The sequence below is a fragment of the Podarcis melisellensis genome (assembly GCF_964234715.1).
Source record: "Podarcis melisellensis genome assembly, chromosome: 1".
NCBI classification, from domain to species: Eukaryota; Metazoa; Chordata; class Lepidosauria; order Squamata; family Lacertidae; genus Podarcis; species Podarcis melisellensis.
In genome coordinates, this window is record NC_138528.1 from 4,175,367 (window position 1) to 4,199,687 (window position 24,321).

The following is a 24,321-nucleotide window of genomic DNA, read 5'->3' on the forward strand; positions in this document are numbered from 1 at the left end:
TTTGAGCAGGCGTGGCCAAACTTGGCCCTCCAGCTGTTTTGAGACTACAATTCCCATCATCCCTGACCACTGGGTCCTGTTAGCTAGGGATGATGGGAGTTGTAGTCCCCCAAACAGCTGGAAGGCTAATTTTGGCAAGATACTGCCTCCTACCTCTCAATGTTAGGGATAACTCACCTGGTTCTCAAACTGCCTGAGAAGCAGAATGCGTGCAACCTGGTGGAACAGAGAGCTCCAACTCTGGGTCTGAACTTCTGTGCAATGGGGACAGGTCTTCATTCCGCCACAAGGGAGAAGAATCAGATTTTTGCAGCCAGAAGATGGTGGAAATGACCCAGTATAAGAAGGGGTTCACCCAGCCTGCCTCTTGACCCTTAGGGAGTCTTCACTTTATCCCACTCAAGAGTGTACATTCCCAGCTTGGATTTTTTTAAAAATGGAGGGATTGGAGCTTCTCTAGACAACACAGCTGTGTGCATTGTAAACAGGCAACTGCCCCCTATCCCCTTCTCTGCTGAGAAGTATGACTGCCATGAACTGCAAAATCTTCCTGAAGGTGCATCAATGGCTACACTTCTCTATTAAGAAGAAGCAGGGACTGATGGAGAAGAGGGAAAGTTTTCTTCAACTCTGCTAGAGAGTACAAACAAATATTTTCTCCACTGCAGATGACAGCGCTATTTCGTGATTGCTAAGCAGTCCAGATGCTAACCGTGCTGCTTCCCGGCTGCTAAGCGAACCCTAAGAAGGCTCTCCCATCCTGGACCTCACATGGAGCTGGCTGGCTAAAAGCAGCCGAGGTATCAACCTCAGCTGCCTCTGCAGCTCTCCTTTCCCCAGTGTGTGAACCAAGTTTTTTAGTTTTATAAATCAATGCTCAACATAAGTCAGTCGGTCGCAAGGGGCTTCAAACCACATGCAAAAAAATATAGATATGAAGAATTGGCTTCAACAGCCCCAGGAATAAACAGATTGATAGTAAAGCATAGCTGCAAGGTAACTTAACCCTTGTGAGACCACCACACCTGTGGCACACTTGTTAACATTCTTTCTTTTTTGTGTGTTATGGTTTCCCCATTTTAAAACTCTGAAAAGTTTGGAAGCAAGGAATTCCCCACCCGACCCGAAACGTCCCCACCGTTAGTACGCAGAGATGCTCCAGTCATCGCAGGAAGACCGAACAAACTTCCCCAGCTATGGATGTGCAATTAAAAGGGTTACCCAGAACCGTCTTCCCGAGCTGATGGAGACAGTTGACTGGCAGGGAGAAGGAGCATTCCTTGGGAAAGTTCGGTTAAAAGTGCAAATTATCAGCCATCAAGGTCTGCCAGCAAAGGTCTGTGCTGCTGTTTTCGGTTGCCAAGGTGGTATCCTTATCTGGAAGGCCCGACCCACTGAAACGAAATACTATAGGGCTGTGGTTTGACCTCGCCGGCTTCCATCATTGCAAGTACCACTTGGCAAGAAGAGTTGGCTTTGCAAAGCCCCCGTCCTTCCATTCCCACGTCCCGGAAACCTCGGGAGTCGCGCTAGGTATTTGGGGACCCAGCGGGGAGCTGCCGCCCGAGTCCTGCGCACCTGGTTGGAGCCCTGCTCCGTCCGCTTCCCAGCCAGGCGCAGCCCCCCAGAGGCGCGCGAGTTCCAGTCCTACGGCACCAGGCGGGGGTTCGGGTGGCTTCTCGAATCCAGGCTCCCGTGGGTGAAAAGCAGTGGGGCCACGTCCATTGGAGGGGCCACCAACGGCGGGATCATGACGCAGCTGTCGCTCCCCGTCAAGGAACCGTACCAGCCGGAGCTCTGGGGGGTAGCCAAGCTGCAGAGAAGGAAGAGGGAGGGAAGTCTTGCGGGTCCGGGAAAACCAGTCCAAAACCAAATGCACCAATGAAGGAATGGGTTTCCCAAACCCAAAACTGACTGTGCAGGCAGGTTAAAACTGCACCAAAATCCCTATTTTTCCTTAGCTAAAATGCTTTAACTTGAGCTCGTGAGCCAAAAATCCAGCTTTATAAACAAGTGCTCAGAGCCCTCTCCTTTATCATTTTGTGATGGCAAGAATGGCCTTGACTGTACCAGTAGAGCAGGGAAGACACGTCTGTGCCTTATCTTATATCCTGACCACAAAGGTGCACAGACTTAGTCTGGGAACAGCGCCAGAGGGTGTTCTTGGAGATGGTGACCTCTTGCTCCAAGATAAGAGTAGGAACAGGAAGATCCTTTTATGGTCAGAAGTACAGGAAGGAAAACCCGATTATGGTTAAGAGTGCCGGAGCAGGAACATCTGTGATGTCTACCTGCGTGTACAAGCTGACGAGGCTGGATTCCTGGGGAAGGGGGGAGAGGGTGCCTGGAGGATATATATACTGCATGAAATTTCTCATTTCTTTGGACTTGCTGTGGACTGAGCACGCAAGTGCCTTTCTGCTGTTCTGGAGACCAGAAATAAAGAACTGTTTCTCTGAACCAACTCTCGGTGTCATTTGACTTCCTTCCTCCTGTCTGGGAGCAACGCAGACCCAATCGGTGAACTCCAATAAGGCTACACCTAAACCAATGAAAGGCCAAACCTCCAGCTGTTTAGGGACTACAATTCCCATCATCCCTGACAGCTGGTCCTGTTAGCTAGGGATGATGGGAGTTGTAGTCCCAAAACAGCTGGAGGGCCACGTTTGGCCATGCCTGACCTAAACGGTCTTGGCCCAGTGTACCTGAAGGAGTATCTCTGCCCCCATTGTCCAGCCCGAACACTGAGGCCCAGCTCCAAGGGCTCTCTGGCAGTTCTCTTGCTGTGAGGCAGGGTGGATAAAAATCAATGATTTAAATTTTTTTTAAAAAAATTGGATATTTTAAATTTAAATCAGGTTTTTAAAAATTTAAATTGGATTTTTTTTATTTAAATTGGATTTTTGTAATAAAGTGCTTTTGGAGGAAAAATCTTTCTAAAGGTAGTTTTCTGTTTAAGTTACATTATAGTCTATTTAAGTTATGTACGTTTTTCACGTGTGCTAAAACTTAAGTGTTTATTATAAAATAATTGTTTAACCACAGCAGTTAACAAACATGGATACATATGCTATATTATTATTGTTTTAGTTAAATATATTGTTAAGGAACTGATTTTTTCTCCTTCCAATAAAGTACAGCAGGAAAGTTATCCAAATATAAACAGTTAACTGATTAAACCTCACAATAATTTCTTAATTACCTGTCTATGTATTTCTAATAGTATGACCAAATCAGTAAATTTTGATATTGTAAAAGCTACTCTGAATATTCATTATTCAACAAATGAAACCTTCATCTGTGGAACACCCTCCCATCAATGAAATAAATAACTACACAACTTTCTAAAGCAGGCATAGGCAAAGCATAGGCCCTCCAGATGTCTGGGGACTACAACTCCCATCATCCCTAGCTAACAGGACCAGGGGTCAGGGATGGGAATTGTAGTCCCAAAAAAACCCATCTGGAGGGCCGAGTTTGCCTATGCCTGTTCAAAAGCACGTGCTCTACCCACTGAGCCATACAGCCGTTCCCTACGCTTTGAAGTGGGCTGCCGACAAAACGCCCTCTCCCCCCGTCAACCGCGCTACCTTCCTCCGCTGAGCCTCGGAAGGTCGTCGTCACTGTCGTACCGCCTTGGATTGTCGAAGAAATAGGCGCGGGAGTTGTAGCTGTGGCTGTTTATCATTCCAGCCGGTGCCTGTTTGGTTAAAAGAGGCTGTTAGCTAAGTGAGCAAAACAGACAGCGATCTTAGAACATGGGTCTGGGGTGCAGAGCATCCCACTTAGGGGGAGGAAAGTCTCTTTTAATTTCCTTTTCCTCTTTCAGTGTGTGTGTGTGGGGGGGGGAAGAACCTTGCAGGATTTGCAACGTTTGCTTTGATGTAAAAATGTGTGGAGCTTAGCATTAGCTGAAAAAATAACTCGTTAAACGAATGTGCTGCCAAAGAACTGTGCACACAGCCCCCTGTTCTGGAGTAAGCATATCAGTATGGAATGAATGATGCTTTGCAGGGTTACAGAAAGCGAAAAATGGTGTAAAAAAGAGGTAATATACATTAGACACAACAACCTGGAAAGAGGAAAAATTTTAAGGTCTTAGGAATAAAGGAAAGAAGTCAGTATGTATATACACCGTATTTCGCACTTATAAGACGCACTTTCCCCCTCCTAAAAAGTACAGTGGTACCTTGGGTTACATACGCTTCAGGTTACAGACTCGGCTAATCCAGAAATATTACCTCAGGTTAAGAACTTTGCTTCAGGATGAGAACAGAAATTGCGCAGCGGCAGCGGAAGGCCCCATTAGCTCAAGTGGTACCTCAGGTTAAGAACAGTTTCAGGTTAAGAACGGACCTCCAGAACGAATTAAGTACTTAACCCGAGGTATCACTGTAAGGGGAAATGTGTGTGCATCTTATGGAGTGAATGCAGGCGGGAGGCTCTGCTCAGCGCTCTCTTTAAAGAGCCGCATGGAGCATGTGTGCGGTTCTTTGAGGCTTTTCCCCAAGGAGGGAGAAAAGCCCCCAAGAGCCGCACCATACCTGTCAACCGTCCCTTATTTGGCAGGAAAGTCCCTTATCCCAGCGCTCTGTCCCGCTGCTGTCCCTTATTGATGATGTCCCTTAAATTTGCTGGGTTTCAAAGGAAGCAGCTCCTCTCCCTCCCTCCCTTACAGCCAGGGAGGAGGGAGGCTCCAGCTGCGTTGCTTGCCTGCGTTGCTCACCCAATAAGGAGTCTAAGAATGACTGGGGGCTGGAGCTTGTGCTGATCAAATCGTCCGCGTTGCCTGGGGGCTCGCCTTTGCTCAGCGCTTCCCAGCAGAGAGGTGACGGTGGTTTTCCTTGCTGCATCCCCTTTGCCGGGTTGCTGCGCTGTGGGAACCACCGCTTGAGGCTTCGTTTGGCTGCCGGCTGGGCTTTCTGCCTTTGGCTTGGAGGGGCTCAGAAGTTGAACATACCTGTGCCCTGAAAATCCCTTATTTTGGCCGTTGATCCCTTATTTTCGAGGCTGCGTGTCCGTTATTTTCAAATCAGTAAGTTGACAGCTATGGAGCCGCACACACACTCCCCGCGCTCTTTAAAGGGAGCGCGGCTCTTGGGGGAGCCTTAGCCGTGCGCAGCCTCTCCCGGGCAAGGGGAGCCTTCATCCTGCTGCCCTGCGGAGGCTTCACATGGCTATCCCTGGCTTTTGCGGGAGGTGGGTGAAGGGACAGAGTGCGCGGCTCTGTCCCTTCCCCCACCTCCCAGAAAAGCCCGCAAGAGCCGTGCTCCCTTTAAAGAGCGCGCGGCTCTTGCGGGAGGTGGGGGGAAAGCCAGGAGACTTGCTTTCGCTGGAGCCAGGAGGGCAAGAGGGATCAGTGCGCACCGATCCCACTTGCTCTCCTGGCTTCAGGGATATCACCACAAAGCCTCCTGAGCGAAGATGGAGGAGCGCTCCCTCTTCGCTCAGGAGGCTTTGCGTTCCTTTCTTAATTCTTGTTTTCCTCCCCTAAAAACTAGGTGCGTCTTATGGTCCGGTGCGTCTAATAGAGCGAAAAATACGGTATGTATGTAATGATTAGCTTAGAATGATTATATGGTTTTATTTGTAGATGTGTGTTTCTGTTTTTTGTGTTCTTTCTCTCTCTCGTTTTTTTATTGTTTGTACTGTTTTATTTTGGATTCAATGGTTGTAATTTTTGTCGTTTTGCATTGAAAATAAAAATTAAAAAAGAAAAGAAAGAAATGCAGCGCGCGCACACACCACCGCCAAAATCCTATTTTGGTGGGGTTTTATCTTACGCACAACAAATACAGACATGCGCAACTCCCTCTCAGTGGTTAAATTTTGTTTTCCCCATGGTCTTCAATACCCCACCAAACAAATATTAAACCTCTCTTGGATACACTGTGCTGCTTCTTGCCACTTCCATTACTTCCGCTCTATCAATTTGTTTGATTTGCTTCAACAAAATCTTTTAACAAAATAATCATTTCCTTTCGAAGCCGTCTTCACAGTTTGAGGGGCACGCTCTGTTTTTAACTGGGAAAAGTAGATGATCCGTGCAAACCCTGCGTGATCGTACCATGTTCTGTGCGATCCTCTGAGCCCGGAAGAAGAGAACCAGGAATGTTGTAGGGACAAATTCCCAGAGGAACAAGACGACCCCAAAAACCACGTATTCTTCGCTTCCGGCTTCTTCGCCTCGAACCTGCGGGAACAGGGCATGGATTCAAGTCCAGCACTCAAGGAGAGGTTACAGTGGCCAGGGGGCAACATACCTTTTCAGCAGGGGGCTGGTCCACTGTCCCTTTGACTATATTTTTGGGGGGATAAATGAACAAATTCCTATGCCCCACAAATAACCCAGAGGTGCTTTTTAAATAAAAGCGCACATTCTACTCCTGTAAAAACACCAGGCAGGCCCCACAAATAACCCAGAGATGCATTTTATGAATAAAAGGACACATTCCGCTCATGTGAAAACATGCTGATTCCTGGACCGTCCGGGGGCCGGATTTAGAAGGCGATTGGGCTGGATCCGGCCCCCAGGCCTTAGATTTGCCTACTCATGGGCTACGCTGTGTCTGGGACTGTCCTTGATGACTGTCCTACGAGTACAGACTTCCATTGCGGGACACCTCTTATTTAGAAGATTCAGGAACGATGAGAGAAGGTACTTTTCAACATGGTGCACAGTTGAACTATGGAACTCATTGCCACAGGAGGCCATGGTAGCCACCACCTTAGATGATGATAATTAATAATAATAATAATAATAATAATAATAATAATAATAATTTATTATTTATACCCCACCCATCTGGCTGGGTTTCCCTAGCCACTCTGGGTGGCTTCCAACAAAATATTAAAATACAACAATCTATTAAACATTAAAAGCTTCCCTAAACAGGGCTGCCTTCAGATGTCTTCTAAAAGTCTGGCAGTTGTTTTTCTCTTTGACATCTGGTGGAAGGGTGTTCCACAGGGCGGGTGCCACCACCGTGAAGGCCCTCTGCCTGGTTCTCTGTAACCTCACATCTCGCAGGGAGGGAACCGCCAGAAGGCCTTCAGTGCTGGACCTGTGTCCGGGCAGAATGATGGAGGTGGAGACGCTCCTTCGGGTATACTGGACTGAGGCCATTTAGGGCTTTAAAGGTCAGCACGGACACTTTGAATTGTGCTCGGAAACGTACTTATGGGCTTTAAAAGAGGATTGGACAAGTTCATGGAGGAGGAGAGGGCTATCGAGGGCTGCTAGCCATGAAGGCTGCACTCTGCCCCTACAGTTGGAGGCAGCAAAGCTCCTGAATACCAGTTGCAGGAAACAACCTTGGGGCAGAGCGGGTCTTGTGTGCAAATCCTGACTGGGGGTTTCCCACAGGCATCTGCTCAGCCAATGTGAAGACAGGATTTCTGGACTAGACAGGCCACGGACTCTTCTTCTGTTCTTATATGGAAATTCGGAAACACCTGGATCAAGCCCACTGACCTTATCCGAAAGGTTATCCCAGCCATAGTTGAAGGGGCTGGGCACGTGGTCCGGAGAGATCGCCACCGCCACCAGGTTATAGAAAGCCCTTGAGGAGTACAGGAGGAGGACGACAGAACCCACAAGCAAGGCTTGGCAGACAGATGTGCCCTAGTTTTTTTTTTAAAAGAAAAACACATATACACAGAAAGGGGGCATTAAAAATACAGCAAGTTGGTGCTCCGATCTTTCTTCTTAAGTGGTTGTTTTTACGCTGGGTAAATTGTTCACGAGAGAACTGAACCAGAAGAGCTGTTCATCTTTCTTTCTTTTAAGAAAAACAGCTTTTAAATATTTGAACATGCCAAGTTCACAAAGAATCAGATGCGACAGAGAAGGAATCTCTTACTCTACCAGCCTCGAAGATGGAGAGGATGCTCTTACTATTTTATTATTTGGCCCAGACACTTATCGTATTTTTTGCTCTATAAGACTCACTTTTTCCCTCCTAAAAAGTAGGGGGAAATGTGTGTGCGTTTTATGGAGCGAATGCAGGCTGCGCAGCTATTCCAGAAGCCGGAACAGCAAGAGGGATCGCTGCTTTCACTGCGCAGCGATCCCTCTTGCTGTTCTGGCTTCTGAGATTCAGAATAATTTTTTTCTTGTTTTCCTCCTCCAAAAACTAGGTGCATCTTATGGTCTGGTGCATCTTATAGAGCGCGGAAAACGGTATTTTCAGACATGAGATAAAAGCAACCAGTTCAGGCATGGAGCGAGGGGGTGGAGGAGGCGAGACGCCATGTCCTTAGAGATCATCGCCCAGGGTAGAGACCTGTCTGTTCTCGCTTCGGTTAAGCCCGTAAAGCTCCGTGCACAACGGACTGTGCTCCATGAATAATCTATGCTAATTGATGCAAATTTATTCAGAGCTACTTTTGGTGTGTTTTTTTGCCGGTTCCGTACGGGTAGCCTGCTCTTCCAAAACCAGATACGTGTTGGAACTTGCAAAATGGGCTGCAGGGTCACGGAACGTTCACCAACATTCCACAGAGGCAGGAAAGGGAAAGAGTCACAGAGGCAGGTAGCGTCCATAAAAAGAGTGGCTCTTGCTCTGCTGTCAGACTCAATAATAATAATTATTATTATAAGTTATTATTTGTACCCCGCCCATCTGGCTGGGTTTCCCCAGCCACTCTGGGTGGCTTCCAGCAAAAGATTAAAAGTACACTAAATCACCGGTCATTAAAAACATCCCTAAACAGGGCTGCCTTCAGATGTCTTCTAAACATCAGAAAGTTGTTTATTCCTTTGACATTTGATGGGAGGGTGTTCCACAGGGCGGGTGCCACAACCGAGAAGGCCCTCTGCCTGGTTCCCTGTAATTTCACTTCTCGCAATGAGGGAACTGCCAGAAGACCCTTGGCGCTGGATCTGTTTCCGGGCAGAACGATGGGGGTGGAGACGCTCCTTCAGGTATACTGGACCAAGGCCGTTTAGGGCTTTAGAGGTCAGCACCAACACTTTGAATTGTGCTTGGAAACGTACTGGAAGCCAATGCAGGTCTTTCAGGACCGGTGTTATGTGGTCTTGGTGGCCGCTCCTAGTCACCAGTCTAGCTGCTGCATTCTGGATTAATTGCAGTTTCCGGGTCACCTTCAAAGGTAGCCCCACGTAGAGCGCATTTCAGTAGTCCAAGTGAGAGATAACTAGAGCATGCACTACTCTGGCCAGACAGTCCATGGGCTGGGAGGGTCTCAGCCTGCGTAGCAGATGAAGCTGATAAACAGCTGCGCTGGACACAAAATTAACCTGCGCCTCCATGGACAGCTGTAAAATTCATGATAATTTGCTGTTTTAGGGGTCGTTTTTAAAAGTCTGGAATGGATTAATCCATTTTGCATTCCTCTCTATGGGAAACCGTGCATTGGTTTTGGATCGCTTTGGTTTTGGAACTGACGTCTGGAACGGATTAAGTTTGAGAACCAAGGTAATAATAAATAATAATGTTGTTGTTTAGTCGTGTCCGACTCTTCGTGACCCCATGAACCAGAGAATGCCAGGCACTCCTGTCTTCCACTGCCTCCCGCAGCTTGGTCAGACTCATGTTTATTAATAATAATAATTTATTATTTATACCCCGCCCTTCTGGCTGTACACAAAGGAAATTAGCACTTCAGCGTTAAAGCTGGCCTTGCCTCTACACCCTGATGTGTGGCAGATTCCAATATTCAGGTACAATTCAGATTTCCACTTTAACAACCACACCCTAACTTCCCAGAGACCAGCCACTCAACGTCACTCCTTGGAATTGGGAGACTTTAAGGCGAGGAAAAACAACAACAACAGCAACAACAAACCAACCCACCAACCCACCTCCCTTACCTTGGACTCAAGGTAAGCATTGGCCGAAGACATTTTGGACATCTTGCACATGAAACAGGCTAGCAGCACGGCGCAGAGAATGAAGAGGCTGTCGTTGATCAGAGCCCGGGTGAACACCGTCCACCGCAGCTGGTCCTCAGGGAGGTCGGCGTGCGCCAGCAACGCACACGTCAAATTCACAAAGACGAAGAGGAGGCTGGTGAGAATGGAGCCCACGTACAGGGTGGCCCTGGAAACGGAAACAGAAGGTTATCCCATCCGTGTCCCAACATGGAGGCCTTCTGGTCATTGGACCGCAGTTGCTGTCTTGCTTGATGCTCTGGGAGGAAAGGGACATAGCCAGGGCCGGATTTAGGTTTGATGAGGCCCTTAGATACTGAAGGTAACGGGGCCCTTTATATGTCCAGCTGTCCTTTGTCAACAACAAATTGTCGCTGGTTTTTGTGTTGAATATATGCTATATGGAAATTTATGGACCTGATAGGTATCTCAAGCCATGCAACCAGTCCATGCAGAATGTAGGCACCCTATATATAGAAAGGAGCAAACCAGTGATATTTTAGGGAGCAGGCAGGACCTATGACTTACATCACAGAAGCCTACACAACACAAAACATGGTTGCTGTATGTAGGTTTTATTTCATTTGTTTTTTATCTTATATTTTGGAGATGTACAGCCAGGTTTTCTTCCTTTAAATTTTTTTGGGGGCCCCCAAGAGAGTGGGGCTCTAAACTATAGCTTGTTTAGCTTATACGTAAATCCAGCACTGGGAGTCGTAATCCCATTTAACAACTCTTGGGTTGGGGCAACTGGCTCAAATGTTTCAATTTTGGTGCCTCGGTTTTGTTTTCGTCGGGGTGGGGTTGGTTAAATGTTTAGTTGGATGTTATTTTAATTTGGGTATAGATATAAACTGTTCATTCTTATTCTTGGTTTCTATTGGTTTATTTTTGGTCTGTATAAGAGATTGCAGTTTTTTTGTTTTTTATTTTGATAAGAATTTTTATTAGTTTTCAATTACAACAATCCAATAGCCTCACTATAACAATGCCAATTATAATGCAATTAGTAATAGCAATCATTGAGATGCCAAATTATACAATTTAGGTGCCCCCCCACATGCTAGAATTAATGGTTTGATTATTTTCTTTGTTTCTGCATTTCAAAATCTGATTAATTTTAATAGATGTTCTGGTTTTTTTATGTTTAATGTTTTATTATGTTTTTATATACGCTGTAAGCCGCCCAGAGTGGCTGGGGAAACCCAGTCAGATGGGCAGGATGAAAATATTTTTTTAATTTATATTTATTATATTTATTTATATTTATAATATTTATATTTATATTATTATAGCGATACCTAGAAGCACCAGGTTGGCTATTCCTGCCTTAAGGTGCAGCAAGACATTAGCTGCAGGAGACAAAGGGGAAGGAAAGGGGGCAGAGAGGACCCCAGTGGGGCGAGATGGAAGCCAAGTGGGGAAAGAAATCTGTTCAAGTACAGAGCATTAAAAGCCAAACAAGTTCAAGAGCCATCGGTATTACAGAAGATAAAGCGCTCTCAAAACCTGTGGGTTGTATTCAGCATAGCAATAAGGTGAATGGCCTATCAGCCGAAGGATTTATCCTTGCGCTACAGAATATTCTCTCTTTCTCTCCCTAAATCCACTCTGTTTCTTTTAATTTTAACTCTTATTATTATTTTTTATTGATTTGTTAGCAACAACAAGTGCAGACAGACAGAAAACAAAGAATCAAAGATTTAAGCCAAAAAAACATTGGCAGGCTGGAAGGTCAAAGATACCATGCAGCTCCAAAGGGAGAATATAAAGTATTAACCCATACAAATATCCCATTTACAAACAATTAAGATTTATAAAAGTATTGCCCACCAGTGAGTTCCATGTTTGAGAATAAAGGCACTATATAGGCTCAAATGAACTGGACATTTGTACATACTGGTGGCACTGAGTAACTAAGTGCCTCTTTATTTGTATAAGAAATAAAATAACCCCATGTATTTTTTTTTGAGATCTCTCCTTCATATACTTTTGGTTTATCAGATGTCTTCTCAAAAAGGGGCATTTGTCCAACCCCTTGAATACCAGCAATCCGAACTATTATAATAAATAATTTTTTATTTATACCCTGCCCTTCCCGGTTTAAAAACCGGGCTCAGGGCAGCTAACAGCAAATATAAAACATTGATTAAAATGTGACTTAAAAACAGCATAAAACACAACATAAAATGCAGCATCAATATCAATAAAATTCAAAAATTCAGGGGTCATTTTGGGGGTGGGGTGGGGGATGACTGAATGATCACCAGGGCTAACTGGCCAAGTTGGTCCTATTAGGGCCAGCAAGGAGACCAGGGAAGAATTTAAATGTGGGGTCCCAGAAAGGGTTTCTTCATAGAAGAGGAAAGGGGAAAAGGGAACAGAGGGTCAGGCTAATTCAAATTGAAGGCCAGGCAGAATAGCTCTGTCTTGTTAGAATAAAGGGCCTCCATAAATTGGCAATACAGTCCCTTCTCCTCACATTAACCCCTAATTTTATTTTTCTGGGGGCTTCCCCAATGCTCCGGAGCAGATTTGGGGATGGTGCAGTTTGCACGTACGGAAAAGCTATGAGGGAGGAATGACCACTTCACTGGTGCATAAAATTACCGTATTTTTTGCTCTATAAGACGCACTTTTCCCCCTCCTGAAAAGTAAGGGGAAGTGTGTGTGCGTCTTATGGAGCGAATGCAGGCTGTGCAGCTATCCCAGAAGCCAGAACAGCAAGAGGGATCAGTGCGCACCGATCCCTCTTGCTCTTCTGGCTTCAGGGATAGCAACGCAAAGCCTCTTGAGCGCAGTGGAAGCGCTCCTCCCTTTTCGCTTAAGAGGCTTTGCGTTGCTTTCTTGTTTTCCTTCTCTAAAAACTAGGTGCGTCTTATGGTCTGGTGCGACTTATAGAGCGAAAAACACGGTAGTTGAGTACCTCCCTATGAATCCACTTGGCTTTGACAAGAGAGCACCATCTGCTTCAGCTGCGCTACAGTTATTTATAGAAAGCCACAGCAAGAGTGCTGGGGACCTGTATTGGACTCCAACTCCCATCAGCCCCGGCCAGCATGGCCAATGGTCAAAGCTGACACAAGCTGTAGTCCCAAAGACCTGGGAGGTACCAGGTTCCTCCTTCTCAAACATAATTCCTTCAAAATACAGGCCATGTTGAAATGAAAGAGGAGGAAAAAAGTTGTGCTTTCCCAAAACCGTGTTTTTATGCCAAGAAGGCTGAGCGGCTCAGACACCGCTGCAGACCCTTCGGGTGCCTTTGCGCATTTATCAAGCCATGCTGATTCATCAGCGGCAAATTTTAACCTGCGATAACTAATTTACTGGGACACGGGTGGCGCTGTGGGTTAAACTACAGAGCCTAGGACTTGACGATCAGAAGGTCGGCGGTTTGAATCCCCGCGACAGGGTGAGCTCCCATTGCTCGGTGCCTGCTCCTGCCAACCTAGCAGTTCGAAAGCACCTCAAAGTGCAAGTAGATAAATAGGCGGGAAGGTAAACGGCGTTTCCGTGCATTGCTCTGGCTTGCCATAAGCGGCTTAGTCATGCTGACCACATGACCCGGAAGCTGTACGCCGGCTCCCTCGTCCAATAAAGCGAGATGAGCGCCGCAACCCCAGAGTCGTCCACGACTGGACCTAATGGTCAGGGGTCCCTTTACCTTTACATAACTAATTTATTACAAGGCACCACCCCAAAGGTTAGACTCACTTGTATTTGTTGAATTCGGCGGCACACTTCACTTTGAAGATCACCTGTTCAGAAAGAGAGAAAACATGGGTTTGGGTGAGGTTTTCCCCTATTCCATCATAGGGCTCCCTCCAGGTATCCTTTACATCGTGCATTCGTGACGATGTACCAATGATCCTTCAACATCTTCGTTGGACTCGTCATGTTGTGTGGATGCCTGATGATCATCTTCCAAAGCAACTACTCTATTCTGAACTTAAAAATGGAAAGCGTAATGCTGGTGGTCAACAAAAGAGGTTTAAAGACTCTCTCAAGGCAAATCTAAAAAAATGTAGTATAAACACCAACAAATGGGAAACACTGGCCTGCAAGCGCTCCAGTTGAAGAACAGCCTTTACCAAAGGTGTCCTGGGCTTTGCAGACACTCGAACTCAGGACGCAAGGGAGAAATGTGCTAAGAAGAAGGCACACTGTGGAAGGATGTGTGGATCCAGAATTGGCCTCCACAGTCACTTACGGACTGGCTGTTAAAACCGTGATTATGGAAGACAATCTTCTTCGGCTATGAGTGATCGCCAAAGAAGAGGAACTTATTCCCATGATGCATGAGGAAACCAGGACCTGTTTTCTTTTGAATTTTCTGCTAGGAATGAGTCCCCCTGAGCAGTTTGCCCCAGCGTTCCAGCATCCACACTGACAGCTTCAGCTGCTGTTTCGATCAGGAGAACTTTGAATTTTGGGGACTAGCTGTGTTTCTGGTCACGTCTAGGTTTGAGTAGTGCGAGTTAAGGACATACGAACCGCCTGCTGTGTTAAGTTGTGAGTGAACATATCAGACACACAGCGATTCTTCAGACAGCTCTTGTTTATTCACAGGCCAGAACAGATCTGAACTGAAGGGTTCAGCCAGCCTGCTTATATAGAGCTCCACTACAACACAACAGTAACCACTTTCTGTAATTGTCCAATCACTGAACGTCACTTTCAATCCCTTATTTGCATATGTGGACCTGAGTAAAAACTGTCTACAGTATCCCCCTGCTGGCCCAGGGTGAGAAGTTCAGTACATAACATGCCACTGGCCCCTCCAGCCCAGCATCCCATTATCACAGTGGCCGACCAGTTGCCTGTGGGAAACCAGCAAGCGGGATTCGAGCACAAGAGCTCTTATTTTGTCAGGAGCCAGAGTCAGGCAGAAGTCAACAATAAAACAATAAGATGGCACGCTTGGCAAACCCACACCATGTTCAACTCCTGCCCGGAAACCAATGTCCGCACTGTGGAAGGACGTGTGGATCCAGAATTGGCCTCCACTGTCACTTATGGACTCATTGTTAAAACCATGTTTATGGAAGACAATCTTAGCTATGAGTGATCACCAAAGAAGAAGACGATAAGCAAGCCGGTGTTGAGGATGAAGGAAGTCAATTAGAAGAAAAGAAGGACTGAAATATGGTATATATTTATATTATTTGTTTTGTTTAAGTTTTCTTACGTTTATTACGTTTTATTTGTATTTTCTTGTTTGGTGTTTTGTTGTTCTTTGTTTTCTTTTGATTCTGTACTATTGTTTTCATGTTTAGTTCGACAAGTGTGTGTATGTGCTGTAAATAAACTCAATATAAAAAATAAAAACTAAAGCAAGCCCGCTTTGCATACTGTTTGTGCCTGCAGAAGTTTCAGGGCAGGCATAGCACTTTGTTTCATAGATTTGTAGAGATGGAAGGGACCCCCAGGTTCATCCAGCCGAACCCCTTGCAATGCAGGATTCGGATCCTCCTTACTGCGGAGTAAATCCACAATACAGCCTTCACTCAGGGAAACAAGGCCAGAAACACACTCCCTTTCCCTCCTTAACAAATATAAGAGCCTTCTGGATGAGAATAAAGTCCCAGCTAGCCCATCCATCCTCTTGTGGCTTACTGCCCTCGTATTTACGGGACCGCCTCTCCTGGTATGCCCTGCAGAGGTCCTTAAAGTCGATGAATAATCATACAGTGGTACGTCGTAAGACGAATGCCTCGTAAGATGAAAAACTCGCAAGACGAAAGAGTTTTTCATTTTTTGAGTTGCTTCGCAAGATGGACGCAAGACGTCTTTCAAGTTTGTTTCCTTTTTATTAAAACCGTTAATACCCAGGGTGCATTGCTTCGCAAGACGAAAAATTCGCAAGACGAAAAAACTCGCAGAACGAATTAATTTCGTCTTGCGAGGTACCACTGTAGTTTAGAGGTCCCGAGCCCTAAGGAAGTCAGATTATCCTCCACCGGGGCCAGGGCCTTCTCAGTGAAGGCTCCAATCTGGTGGAATGCTCTGTCCCATGAGACCAGGGCCCTGCAGGATTTAACTTCCTTCCACAGGACCTGTAAGAGAGAGCTATTCCGCCTGGCTTTCAATTTGAACTTAGTCTGATCTTTTATTCCCCTTCCTTCCCTCCCCCTCCCCTTTTATGAAGATTACTCGCTCTGGGATCCCACAGCTAATTCTCCCCTGGTCTCCTCGCTGGCCCAAATAGGACTAATTTAGCCAGCTAGCCCTGGTGATCATCTAAAGTTTATTGGATGGATTTCACCCCTAAATTGATTTTTGAATTCTGAATTTATTGTTATTCACATTTTATACTGTATTTTATGCTGTTTTTTGTTGCATCAATTAAGTGTTTTAAACTTGTTATTAGCCGCCCTGAGCCCGGTTTTCTGAACCGGGAAGGGCGGGGTATAAATAAAAAATTATTATTATTATCCTCACAGTCACCAACCAGATAACTATGTTGAGAACCCTGAAACCAGGACTGGTGCTGGTAGCGACAAAGAGCCCAAACCTCCATGAATTTCTCCAATCTTTTTGAAGCCAAGCTGTTGGCCAGTTTGGTAAAATTCAGAGTTGAACCAAGCACGAAGGACAGCAGCCCTTTCTATTGCCTGCCCTGAATCTTCCGGCATTCAGTTCCACTGGCTGGCTCTGAGTTCTAGTATTAAGAGAGAAATAAAAATATTCTCTCTAACCACTTCCTCCATGCTTAATTTTACAGTTCTGTCATGCCCCACCTTGCTCACCTTCTCGCTAAGCTAAAAAGCCCAAAATCAGGGGCAAAACTAGGCTTTATTTCAACTGAGTCAAAGATCCAGTTTGCCACACACCCCAACGCATTTGTGTACACATACAGCGGCTGGGAACCTCAATGGCGTCTCTCTGGGGCTTCACCTGGAGCAAAAACCCCTGGCAAATCCCTCTCCCCCCCCCCCAGCTATTGTTATTTAGTCGTTTAGTCATGTCCAACTCTTCGTGACCCCCTGGACCAGAGCACGCCAGGCACTTCTGTCTTCCACTGCCTCCCGCAGTTTGGTCAAACTCATGCTGGTAGCTTCAAGAACACTATCGAGTCCTCTGTCATCCCCTTCTCCTTGTGCCCTCCATCTTTCCCAACATCAGGGTCTTTTCCAGGGAGTCTTCTCTTCTCAGGAGGTGGCCAAAGTATTGGAGTCTCAGCTTCAGGATCTGTCCTTCCAGTGTGCACTCGGGGCTGATTTCCTTCAGAATGGAGAGGTTTGATCTTCTTGCAGTCCATGGGACTCTCCAGAGTCTCCTCCAGCACCAGAATTCAAAGGTATCAATTCTTCGGCGATCAGCCTTCTTTATGGTCCAGCTCTCACTTCCATCCATCACTACTGGGAAAACCATGGCTTTAACTATACGGACCTTTGTTGGCAAGGTGATGTCTCTGCTTTTTAAGATGCTGTCTAGGTTTGTCATTGCTTTTCTCCCAAGAAGCAGGTGTCTTTTAATTTCGCGGCTGCTGTCACCATCTGCAGTGATCATGGAGCCCAAGAAAGTAAAATCTCTCACTGCCTCCATTTCTTCCCCTTCTGTTTGCCAGGAGGTGATGGGCCCAGTGGCCATGATCTTCGTTTTTTTGATGTTGAGCTTCAGACCATATTTTGCGCTCTCCTCTTTCACCCTCATTGAAAGGTTCTTTAACCCCCCAGCTATGGCACTGCCCAAATGTTGAAACTTTTCATCTTTGGAGAGTTGCTCCATCTCTGTGATTTTTGCTGCTGTTTTCTGAGCGTTTTTCAGCTGTGCAATATCCTTTCTGCAGTGAGCTGACCAGAACGGCACGCAGTAAGTATTCCAAGCGCGGTGGCACCGTAGGTTTGTGTAGTAACATTTCGCAGACTGGTACAGACACATATGCACACACAGTGCTGTGCGCATGCGCATGAGAGCAAAAAAATAATAATTCCTGAAAGCAAAGAAATCCGAAATACTGAATATTTGAAAAGGGAACTACCGAAAGGTGGGACACCATGAGAATGGACTGCTGAAGGAGAAAGGTCTTTGGCCTCATCTAGCTTCAGGAACCTAGGCAGCGTCTTAAAAAGTAGAGACATCACCTTGCCAACAAAGGTCCGTATAGAAAAAGCTATGGTTTTCCCAGTAGTGATGTATGGAAGTGAAAGCTGGACCATAAAGAAGGCTGATCGCCAAAGAATTGATGCTTTTGAATTATGGTGCTGGAGGAGACTCTGGAGAGTCCCATGGACTGCAAGAAGATCAAACCTCTCCATTCTGAAGGAAATCAGCCCTGAGTGCTCACTGGAAGGACAGATCCTGAAGCTGAGGCTCCAGTACTTTGGCCACCTCCTGAGAAGAGAAGACTCCCTGGAAAAGACCCTAATGTTGGGAAAGATGGAGGGCACAAGGAGAAGGGGATGATAGAGAACGAGATGGTGGGACAGTGTTCTCGAAGCTACCAGCATGAGTCTGACCAAACTGCGGGAGGCAGTGGAAGACAGAAGTGCCTGGCGTGCTCTGGTCCAGGGGGTCACAAAGAGTAGGACACGACAACAACAACAACAAAGTTGCAGGGATCGTCTTATGGGTATGCAAAAAGGCAGAGATGCCGAGGAAGGGAAGAGAAACAGGGAGTGGAATTGTGCAAACGGCAAAGTGTTTTGCTCTGCACACACTCGAGTTCCTGCTTCCCAGCTGTGGTGCTCTGGGCAAGCTAAAGAATTCTCTGCAAAGGAGATGGTGGCAGTGGTGGTTTCTGCTTAATCATTCCCTGGCAGAAGACAAACTGGCATTCTTGGGCAATGCAAAGCTTCATGACTCAGTATTCCAGATCTGTAAAAGGGACCCGTTCTCCAGCAAAATCTTCACTCCCCACTTCCATGACATGAACTGTAGCTAATGGAACTGGGGCAAGCTCCCAATATGTGAGATTATTAATTATTATCATCATTATTATTACCGTATCGGCCTGAATATAAGCCTCAACTTTTTTCCAAATTCTGACCATGAAAAGTTAAAGCGTGGCTTAAATCCGTGACCTTACAAAAACTGGCTTTTACGATATCGCTGCTGAAACAGACATATGGCAAAACAGAACGGGTGTGAGTGCCTGCAGAATTTTAAGGGAGTGGTTTATATTCGGGTGCTGCTTATATTCGGGCCAATACGGTATTATTTAATTCAACTTATACACTTCCCTATACCCAGAGGTCTCAGGGCAGTTCACAACAAGACCACAACATATAAAATCAAACCAAAAGCACAAACCCAATACCCTCCCCCATAAGATCAACCAAAGGCCTGGTTAAAAAGGAACGCTTTTGCCTGGCGCCTAAAGGTGTGTGATGAAGGCGTCAGGTGAACTTCCCTGGGGAGAGCATTCCACAGATGGGGGGCCACCACAGAGAAGGCCCTGTTTTTGTGTTGCCGCTCTCTGGACCTCTGGAGAAGGGGGCACATATCCATGCATTTTTTTTGTTCCCAGTTACACCTCAGTTGCAATATGGATTGCATTGGCTTGATCTCCCCATCCCTGACCCATGAATTTTTATGTGGCAACAACTCCTTGGGGACAGGGGACTTCTCCAAAATCCCTCCGCAAATATGCACAAGCTTGAGCAATGGTCTTCCTTTCTGAGTAAGTGTGCACAGGATATGCTCAGGGTTAATCATCAGTCTCAAGTCTTCCTTTTCTCTTTGATACTGTCTGTCCATGCAGCCAGATTTTTAGACCAGTTCCCACAATCAATCTCTAGGGACTGAAGTTAAGACTCCTTGCTCTGTAGTTAACTTGAGATGTGAATTCATAGCTCATAGAGTTCAGGAGGCGGCAATTGCGGCAATTTCCACCTCAAGCTGCTGTTTTGAAAGCTGGCTTCACCCTTTAAGTCTGGTTGAAGAAGAGGACCCTGCAAGCCTGAGATCAACAAGATATTTCCCCCTCCTTCTGAACTAGTGCTTCTAATCTGCAGATTTGATTTTAAAGAGCTGTTACATCAGTTAACCCTGTAGTCTAAAGTCAACAGGCCTGCCTCGCTGCTGCACCCCATAATATATCAGCTCAATCTTTAGACCTGCAAACAAACTGAATGCAGTTTAAAAATGTGGAGTGCAGATACACCTAGGAGATCACTTTGAGACAGAAGGAGCTCTGTCCTTCTCTAAACTCATTGGTCTCAAGCCGCTCTGCTTGGTTCGCCATGCTTCCAGATCCTTAATTAACACTAGATTCTGAGGGGAACACCATGGAGAAAAAGCTTGCCAAATACCGTATTTTTTGCACTATAAGACTCACTTTTTCCCTCCTAAAAAGTAAGGGGAAATGTGTGTGCGTCTTATGGAGCGAATGCAGGCTGCGCAGCTATCCCAGAAGCCGGAACAGCAAGAGGGATTGCTGCTTTCACTGCGCAGCGATCCCTCTTGCTGTTCTGGCTTCTGAGATTCAGAATATTTTTCTTCTTTTCCTCCTCCAAAAACTAGGTGCGTCTTGTGGTCTGGTGCGTCCTATAGAGCGAAAAATACGGTACATTTTGGGGAGCCCCCAGAGGCAGAAACTCCAGAAATGAACCCAATCCCCAACTTACTAACCATCAGGGGCAGAGTCCATTGGAAATTGACCTATGCACTTTCCAAAAGGGCACAGCCAATGGGTGCATAACTTTGCATGCCAACATGCTCTGTGGCTCAGTGTCAGGGCATCTTCCTTGCATGCAGGATGTCCCAGGTAGGGAAGGAAGCAGCTCCCATCTGAAACCTTGGAGAGCTGTTGGCTGCCAGTCAGAGCAGAGAGGTCCTGCCATGGAACGCAGCTTTTCTTGTTGCCTTTACCGCCTCACATGGGACATGGGTGGAGCTGTGGTCTAAACCACTGAGCCTTGGGCTTCCCGATCAGAAGGTCGGCGGTTCGAATCCCCGCGACGGGGTGAGCTCCCATTGTTCGGTCCCTGCTCCTGCCAACCTAGCAGTTTGAAAGCAAGTGCAAGTAGATAAATAGGTACCGCTCCGGCGGGAAGGTAAATGGTGTTTCTGTGTGCTGCTCTGGTTCACCAGAAGTGGCTTAGTCATGCTGGCCACATGACCCGGAAGCTGTGTGTGGACAAATGCTGGCTCCCTCAGCCTATCGAGCGAGCTGAGCGCGAAACCCCAGAGTCGGCCACGACTGGACCTAATGGTCAGGGGTCCCTTTACCTTTTACCACCTCACAAGTAGTCATCTTTACCCAGGGGGGAATCAGGGGACACAAAAGGTTAAGAGCAAGGGTCAGCAAGGTTTACCTCGCCTGGGCTGGTTCACTCTAGCAGAGAGCCCTCTGTGGGTCGGAGTGTGCGCACGCAACGCGCATGCCCGTGATTCCCAGTGTCTGTGCATGTGCAGACGAAATTTCTGGCGCCGTGGAAGCGAGTCCCACACCACGCTGGATTAGCACCGTGCACAGGGACTTGCCTAATGGGCGGTTCAGTTCATTGGCCGGTTAAATGACTCGTGGCCCATGGGCCTTAGGTTCCCAACCCCTGGTTAAGAGCCTACTCTTCAGCGAGGTCTGGGTTGACGCTTAACAACTTTCAAGCCCAATACTCTTAGGTCAGACCTTCTGAAGAGCAAGACTCTTCTAGCGCTTCTCTTCGATAGCCTTAAAACCTTGCAACCGGTATGTCATGGTTTTTGTAACAGCGTTGAAACTAGCCAATATCACCCTGATCTCTTAGCTTGCCTTCACAAGGATTATGGGATGTCTATGGGTGATGCCGGGAAGCAGGTGGCATTGTGGGTTAAACCACAGAGCCTAGGGCTTGCTGATCAGAAGGTCGGCAGTTCGAATCCCCGCGATGGGGTGAGCTCCCGTTGCTCGGTCCCTGCTCCTGCCAACCTAGCAGTTCGAAAGCACCTCAAAGTGCAAGTAGATAAATAGGTACTGCTCCGGCGGGAAGGTAAACGGCGCTTCCGTGTGCCGCTCTGGTTCGCCAGAAGCGGCTTAGTCATGCTGGCCACATGACCCGGAAGCTGTACACCGGCTCCCTCAGCCAATAAAGTGAGATGAGCGCCGCAACCCCAGAGTTGGCCATGACTGGACCTAATGGTCCCTTTACCTTTTATGGGTGATGCCACCTGCAAATGTCACCCCCTCTCCTCGGAAGGTGCGGCACAGTATTTTGCGGTCCATCGATCCTATGCACACCCATTTGAAGAGCAACACTACGCTCAACGGTGCTAGAGGATTGCAGCCTTAAGGTTGCTACTCCCGCATCAACTCTCATTCGCCACCCCAGAGAGCGCCTTACGAAAAAGCAAGCCTTGAGAAGTCAGTGTTTATTTTTTCCTGGGCATAACAGCCTCTCTCTCACTCGTGCTTATCACGTGAACATCCCTGGGAGAATGAAATCATTGTTGACACCGCATCCTAAGTGACAAGACACTTTTGCACACACACAGAGAGGGAGTGTTGCACGAGACTCAAAAGAAACACACCCACCAAAAGAAAGGAAATTTTAAGGAAATTCAGCGAACTGCTATAGAGTGGGGGGGGGGGCATCATCCTGTTCAGACAAGGGGTGCCAAAACTGAAATCGGGAGAGAGGAGGAGGTTTGTGTTCAAGGCTGTACGTAGGTCCTGGGTACCTGCCTGGAAATAAGCCCCAAAGAACCTGGTGTAATCTACTCCCAAATCAACAACGAAGGGGTTGCAATGCAATATGCTCTACTGAACATCCAAACCTTGAAGCCAGATCATTGAATGTTGTTTTGTTTTGGGAGACAGGAGGAGTTTGCAGGGGTTCGGAAACAGCTGATCAGCAAGACACAGGGTGGGAGGGGTAGGAGATTAACCCTAGCAGAAGGGGAGGGGGGAACAGCCACAAAAATATTTCAGTTCTGACCCTTTCATCTTCTGGATTATAGAAAGTGGCAAAACTCGCTTACGGTTTTTAAAAGAACAGAGTTTCCTAGGATGATGTTGTGGAGATGCCATCAAAAGGACTAAGCAGGTAAAATGGAAATAGGGTTAATAGATCCTTTCAAAGGTCTTTGACACTGAAGGAGGAGAGAAAGCAAAACAGGGAGAGGAGGAATGCAGCAACAATGGGGGGGGGGAGAGGCTCCGGAGCGATGACGTAATGGCTTGCAGCGCTCCCTGCCCCAGCTGAGACAACCTGGGAGGCTGTTGCTGGTACTCTGCAAGCACTGGCTCCTTATTTGCAAGAAGAGGGAGGGGAAAAAGCACATATATTTTACATGCACATCTAGAACTATAAGAGCTCTATACAGCAAGCCCGGGTGCGCTTGCAACCTCTGCAAAAACTGCAAGAGAGATCACACAAGCCAAGGCTTGCAGGGGGGGTAAAAAAAAAACCTTTTGGGTTTCTCCAACACCAGGAGGAGGAGGAGGAAAATCCATCCCAAGTTTTTTTGCAGATGCACCAGAATGTGGTAAACAAGAAGAGGCAAACAAGCCGGAGGAGGAGGAGGAGGAAGGGGGGGCGTGCCTGGGCTGCCGGGTGCGCGCGCGCTTGTTTTGTTCTGCTGTTTTTAAAACACCATGCAAAAAAAAATCCAAACAAACATAGATTTATTTGAAACACACAGAGACGCCCCCTCCCTCCCCATCCCACTTACCTCTGCGAAATAGAGATTGAGGAGGCAGCCGGCGGCGAAGAGGAGGCAGACGGGGAAGCAGAAGAGCAGCCAGCGGGGGAAGGGAGGCAGCCGGGGCTGGCGGTGGGGCGGCAGGAGGGCGCCCTGCAGGTAGCAGGAGAAGAGGACGGTGCGCAGCGCCGCCCAGAGCAGGCAGAGGAAGAGGCAGACGGTGCGGTAGCTGAGCCGCTTCTCCCGGTAGTAGAGGAGCAGCCAGAGCTGCAGGTAGGCGAAGAGGAAGAGGCCGGCGTAGAGCAGCGTGTGCAAGGTGCTCAGTCCCAGGGCCAGCGGGGAGCGGGGATCGGGGCCCGGATCGGGGCCCCGCAGCACCATGGCACCCCCGGGGCACCCTCGGGTGCCCTGCAAAGTCACAAGCCGGGGGTTGTGCAAAGGGGTGCGTGGGTGGGTGGGGTGCAAAACTGGGGGGAAGGGGTGCCCTGCACCCCGCAACGGAGAGGCTCACAGCTCCATGCAAATCCAGCTTCAAAAATAATCCATATATATAAATATATTTGCCCTGCCAGTGAACCTCCCGCCCGCCCGCCCGCCTGCAGCGCCGGCTCGGCTCTCCCCGAACCAGCCAACTCTTCCCTCCCTCGCTCCAGCTGCGAAAGAAACAATCAGCTGAGCGGCCGCGGCGATTTGAGGCGCTCGCTCCGGGCCACGCGCCGCTCGCCATTGGCCGCCGCCGAGCTCCGCCCACCAGGGGCCCGCCCGCTGGCTGCCGGGCCGCGTCGCTCAAGGGGAGAAGCCCCGCCCACTCCGCTTTCAGCCCCGCCCCTCGCTCGCTGGCTGGCTGGCTGGCGGCCCCG

General features: G+C 47.6%; 2 protein-coding genes across 3 annotated transcripts in view; one reads left to right on the plus strand and one right to left on the minus strand.

Moving 5' to 3' along the window:
- Positions 1–828: 828 nt before the first annotated feature.
- Positions 829–24,110, minus strand: GPR137C (G protein-coupled receptor 137C). The gene is made up of 7 exons (XM_081914135.1): positions 23,492–24,110; positions 13,610–13,653; positions 9,836–10,064; positions 7,475–7,624; positions 6,068–6,193; positions 3,591–3,700; positions 829–1,813 (listed from the first exon to the last, which is right to left on the minus strand). Exons 1-7 carry the CDS (start codon positions 23,840–23,842, stop codon positions 1,648–1,650), a joined length of 1,176 nt encoding a protein of 391 aa, XP_081770261.1. The 5' UTR covers positions 23,843–24,110; the 3' UTR covers positions 829–1,647.
- TXNDC16 (thioredoxin domain containing 16) overlaps positions 23,628–24,321 on the plus strand; it is a 48,933-nt gene continuing 48,239 nt past the window's right edge. Inside the window, exon 1 of one of the 2 annotated variants that reach the window (XM_081910417.1) lies at positions 23,628–23,734. The gene's annotated coding sequence lies outside the window, so the exon portion shown is untranslated. The remainder of the gene's footprint in view (positions 23,735–24,321) is intronic. The other variant, XM_081910419.1, reaches the window with a different exon arrangement.

What these genes read in the sequence shown, in the direction of transcription:
- GPR137C (XM_081914135.1), bottom strand. Translation starts at nt 23,842, where the DNA reads ATGGTGCTGCGGGGCCCCGATCCGGGCCCCGATCCCCGCTCCCCGCTG. An exon ending in GGGATAACCTTTCGGATAAG is followed by an intron (nt 6,194 to 7,474) that starts GTCAGTGGGCTT and finishes CTGTTCCCGCAG; the next exon opens with GTTCGAGGCGAAGAAGCCGG. An exon ending in CCGAGGCTCAGCGGAGGAAG is followed by an intron (nt 1,814 to 3,590) that starts GTAGCGCGGTTG and finishes CCTTCTCTGCAG; the next exon opens with CTTGGCTACCCCCCAGAGCT.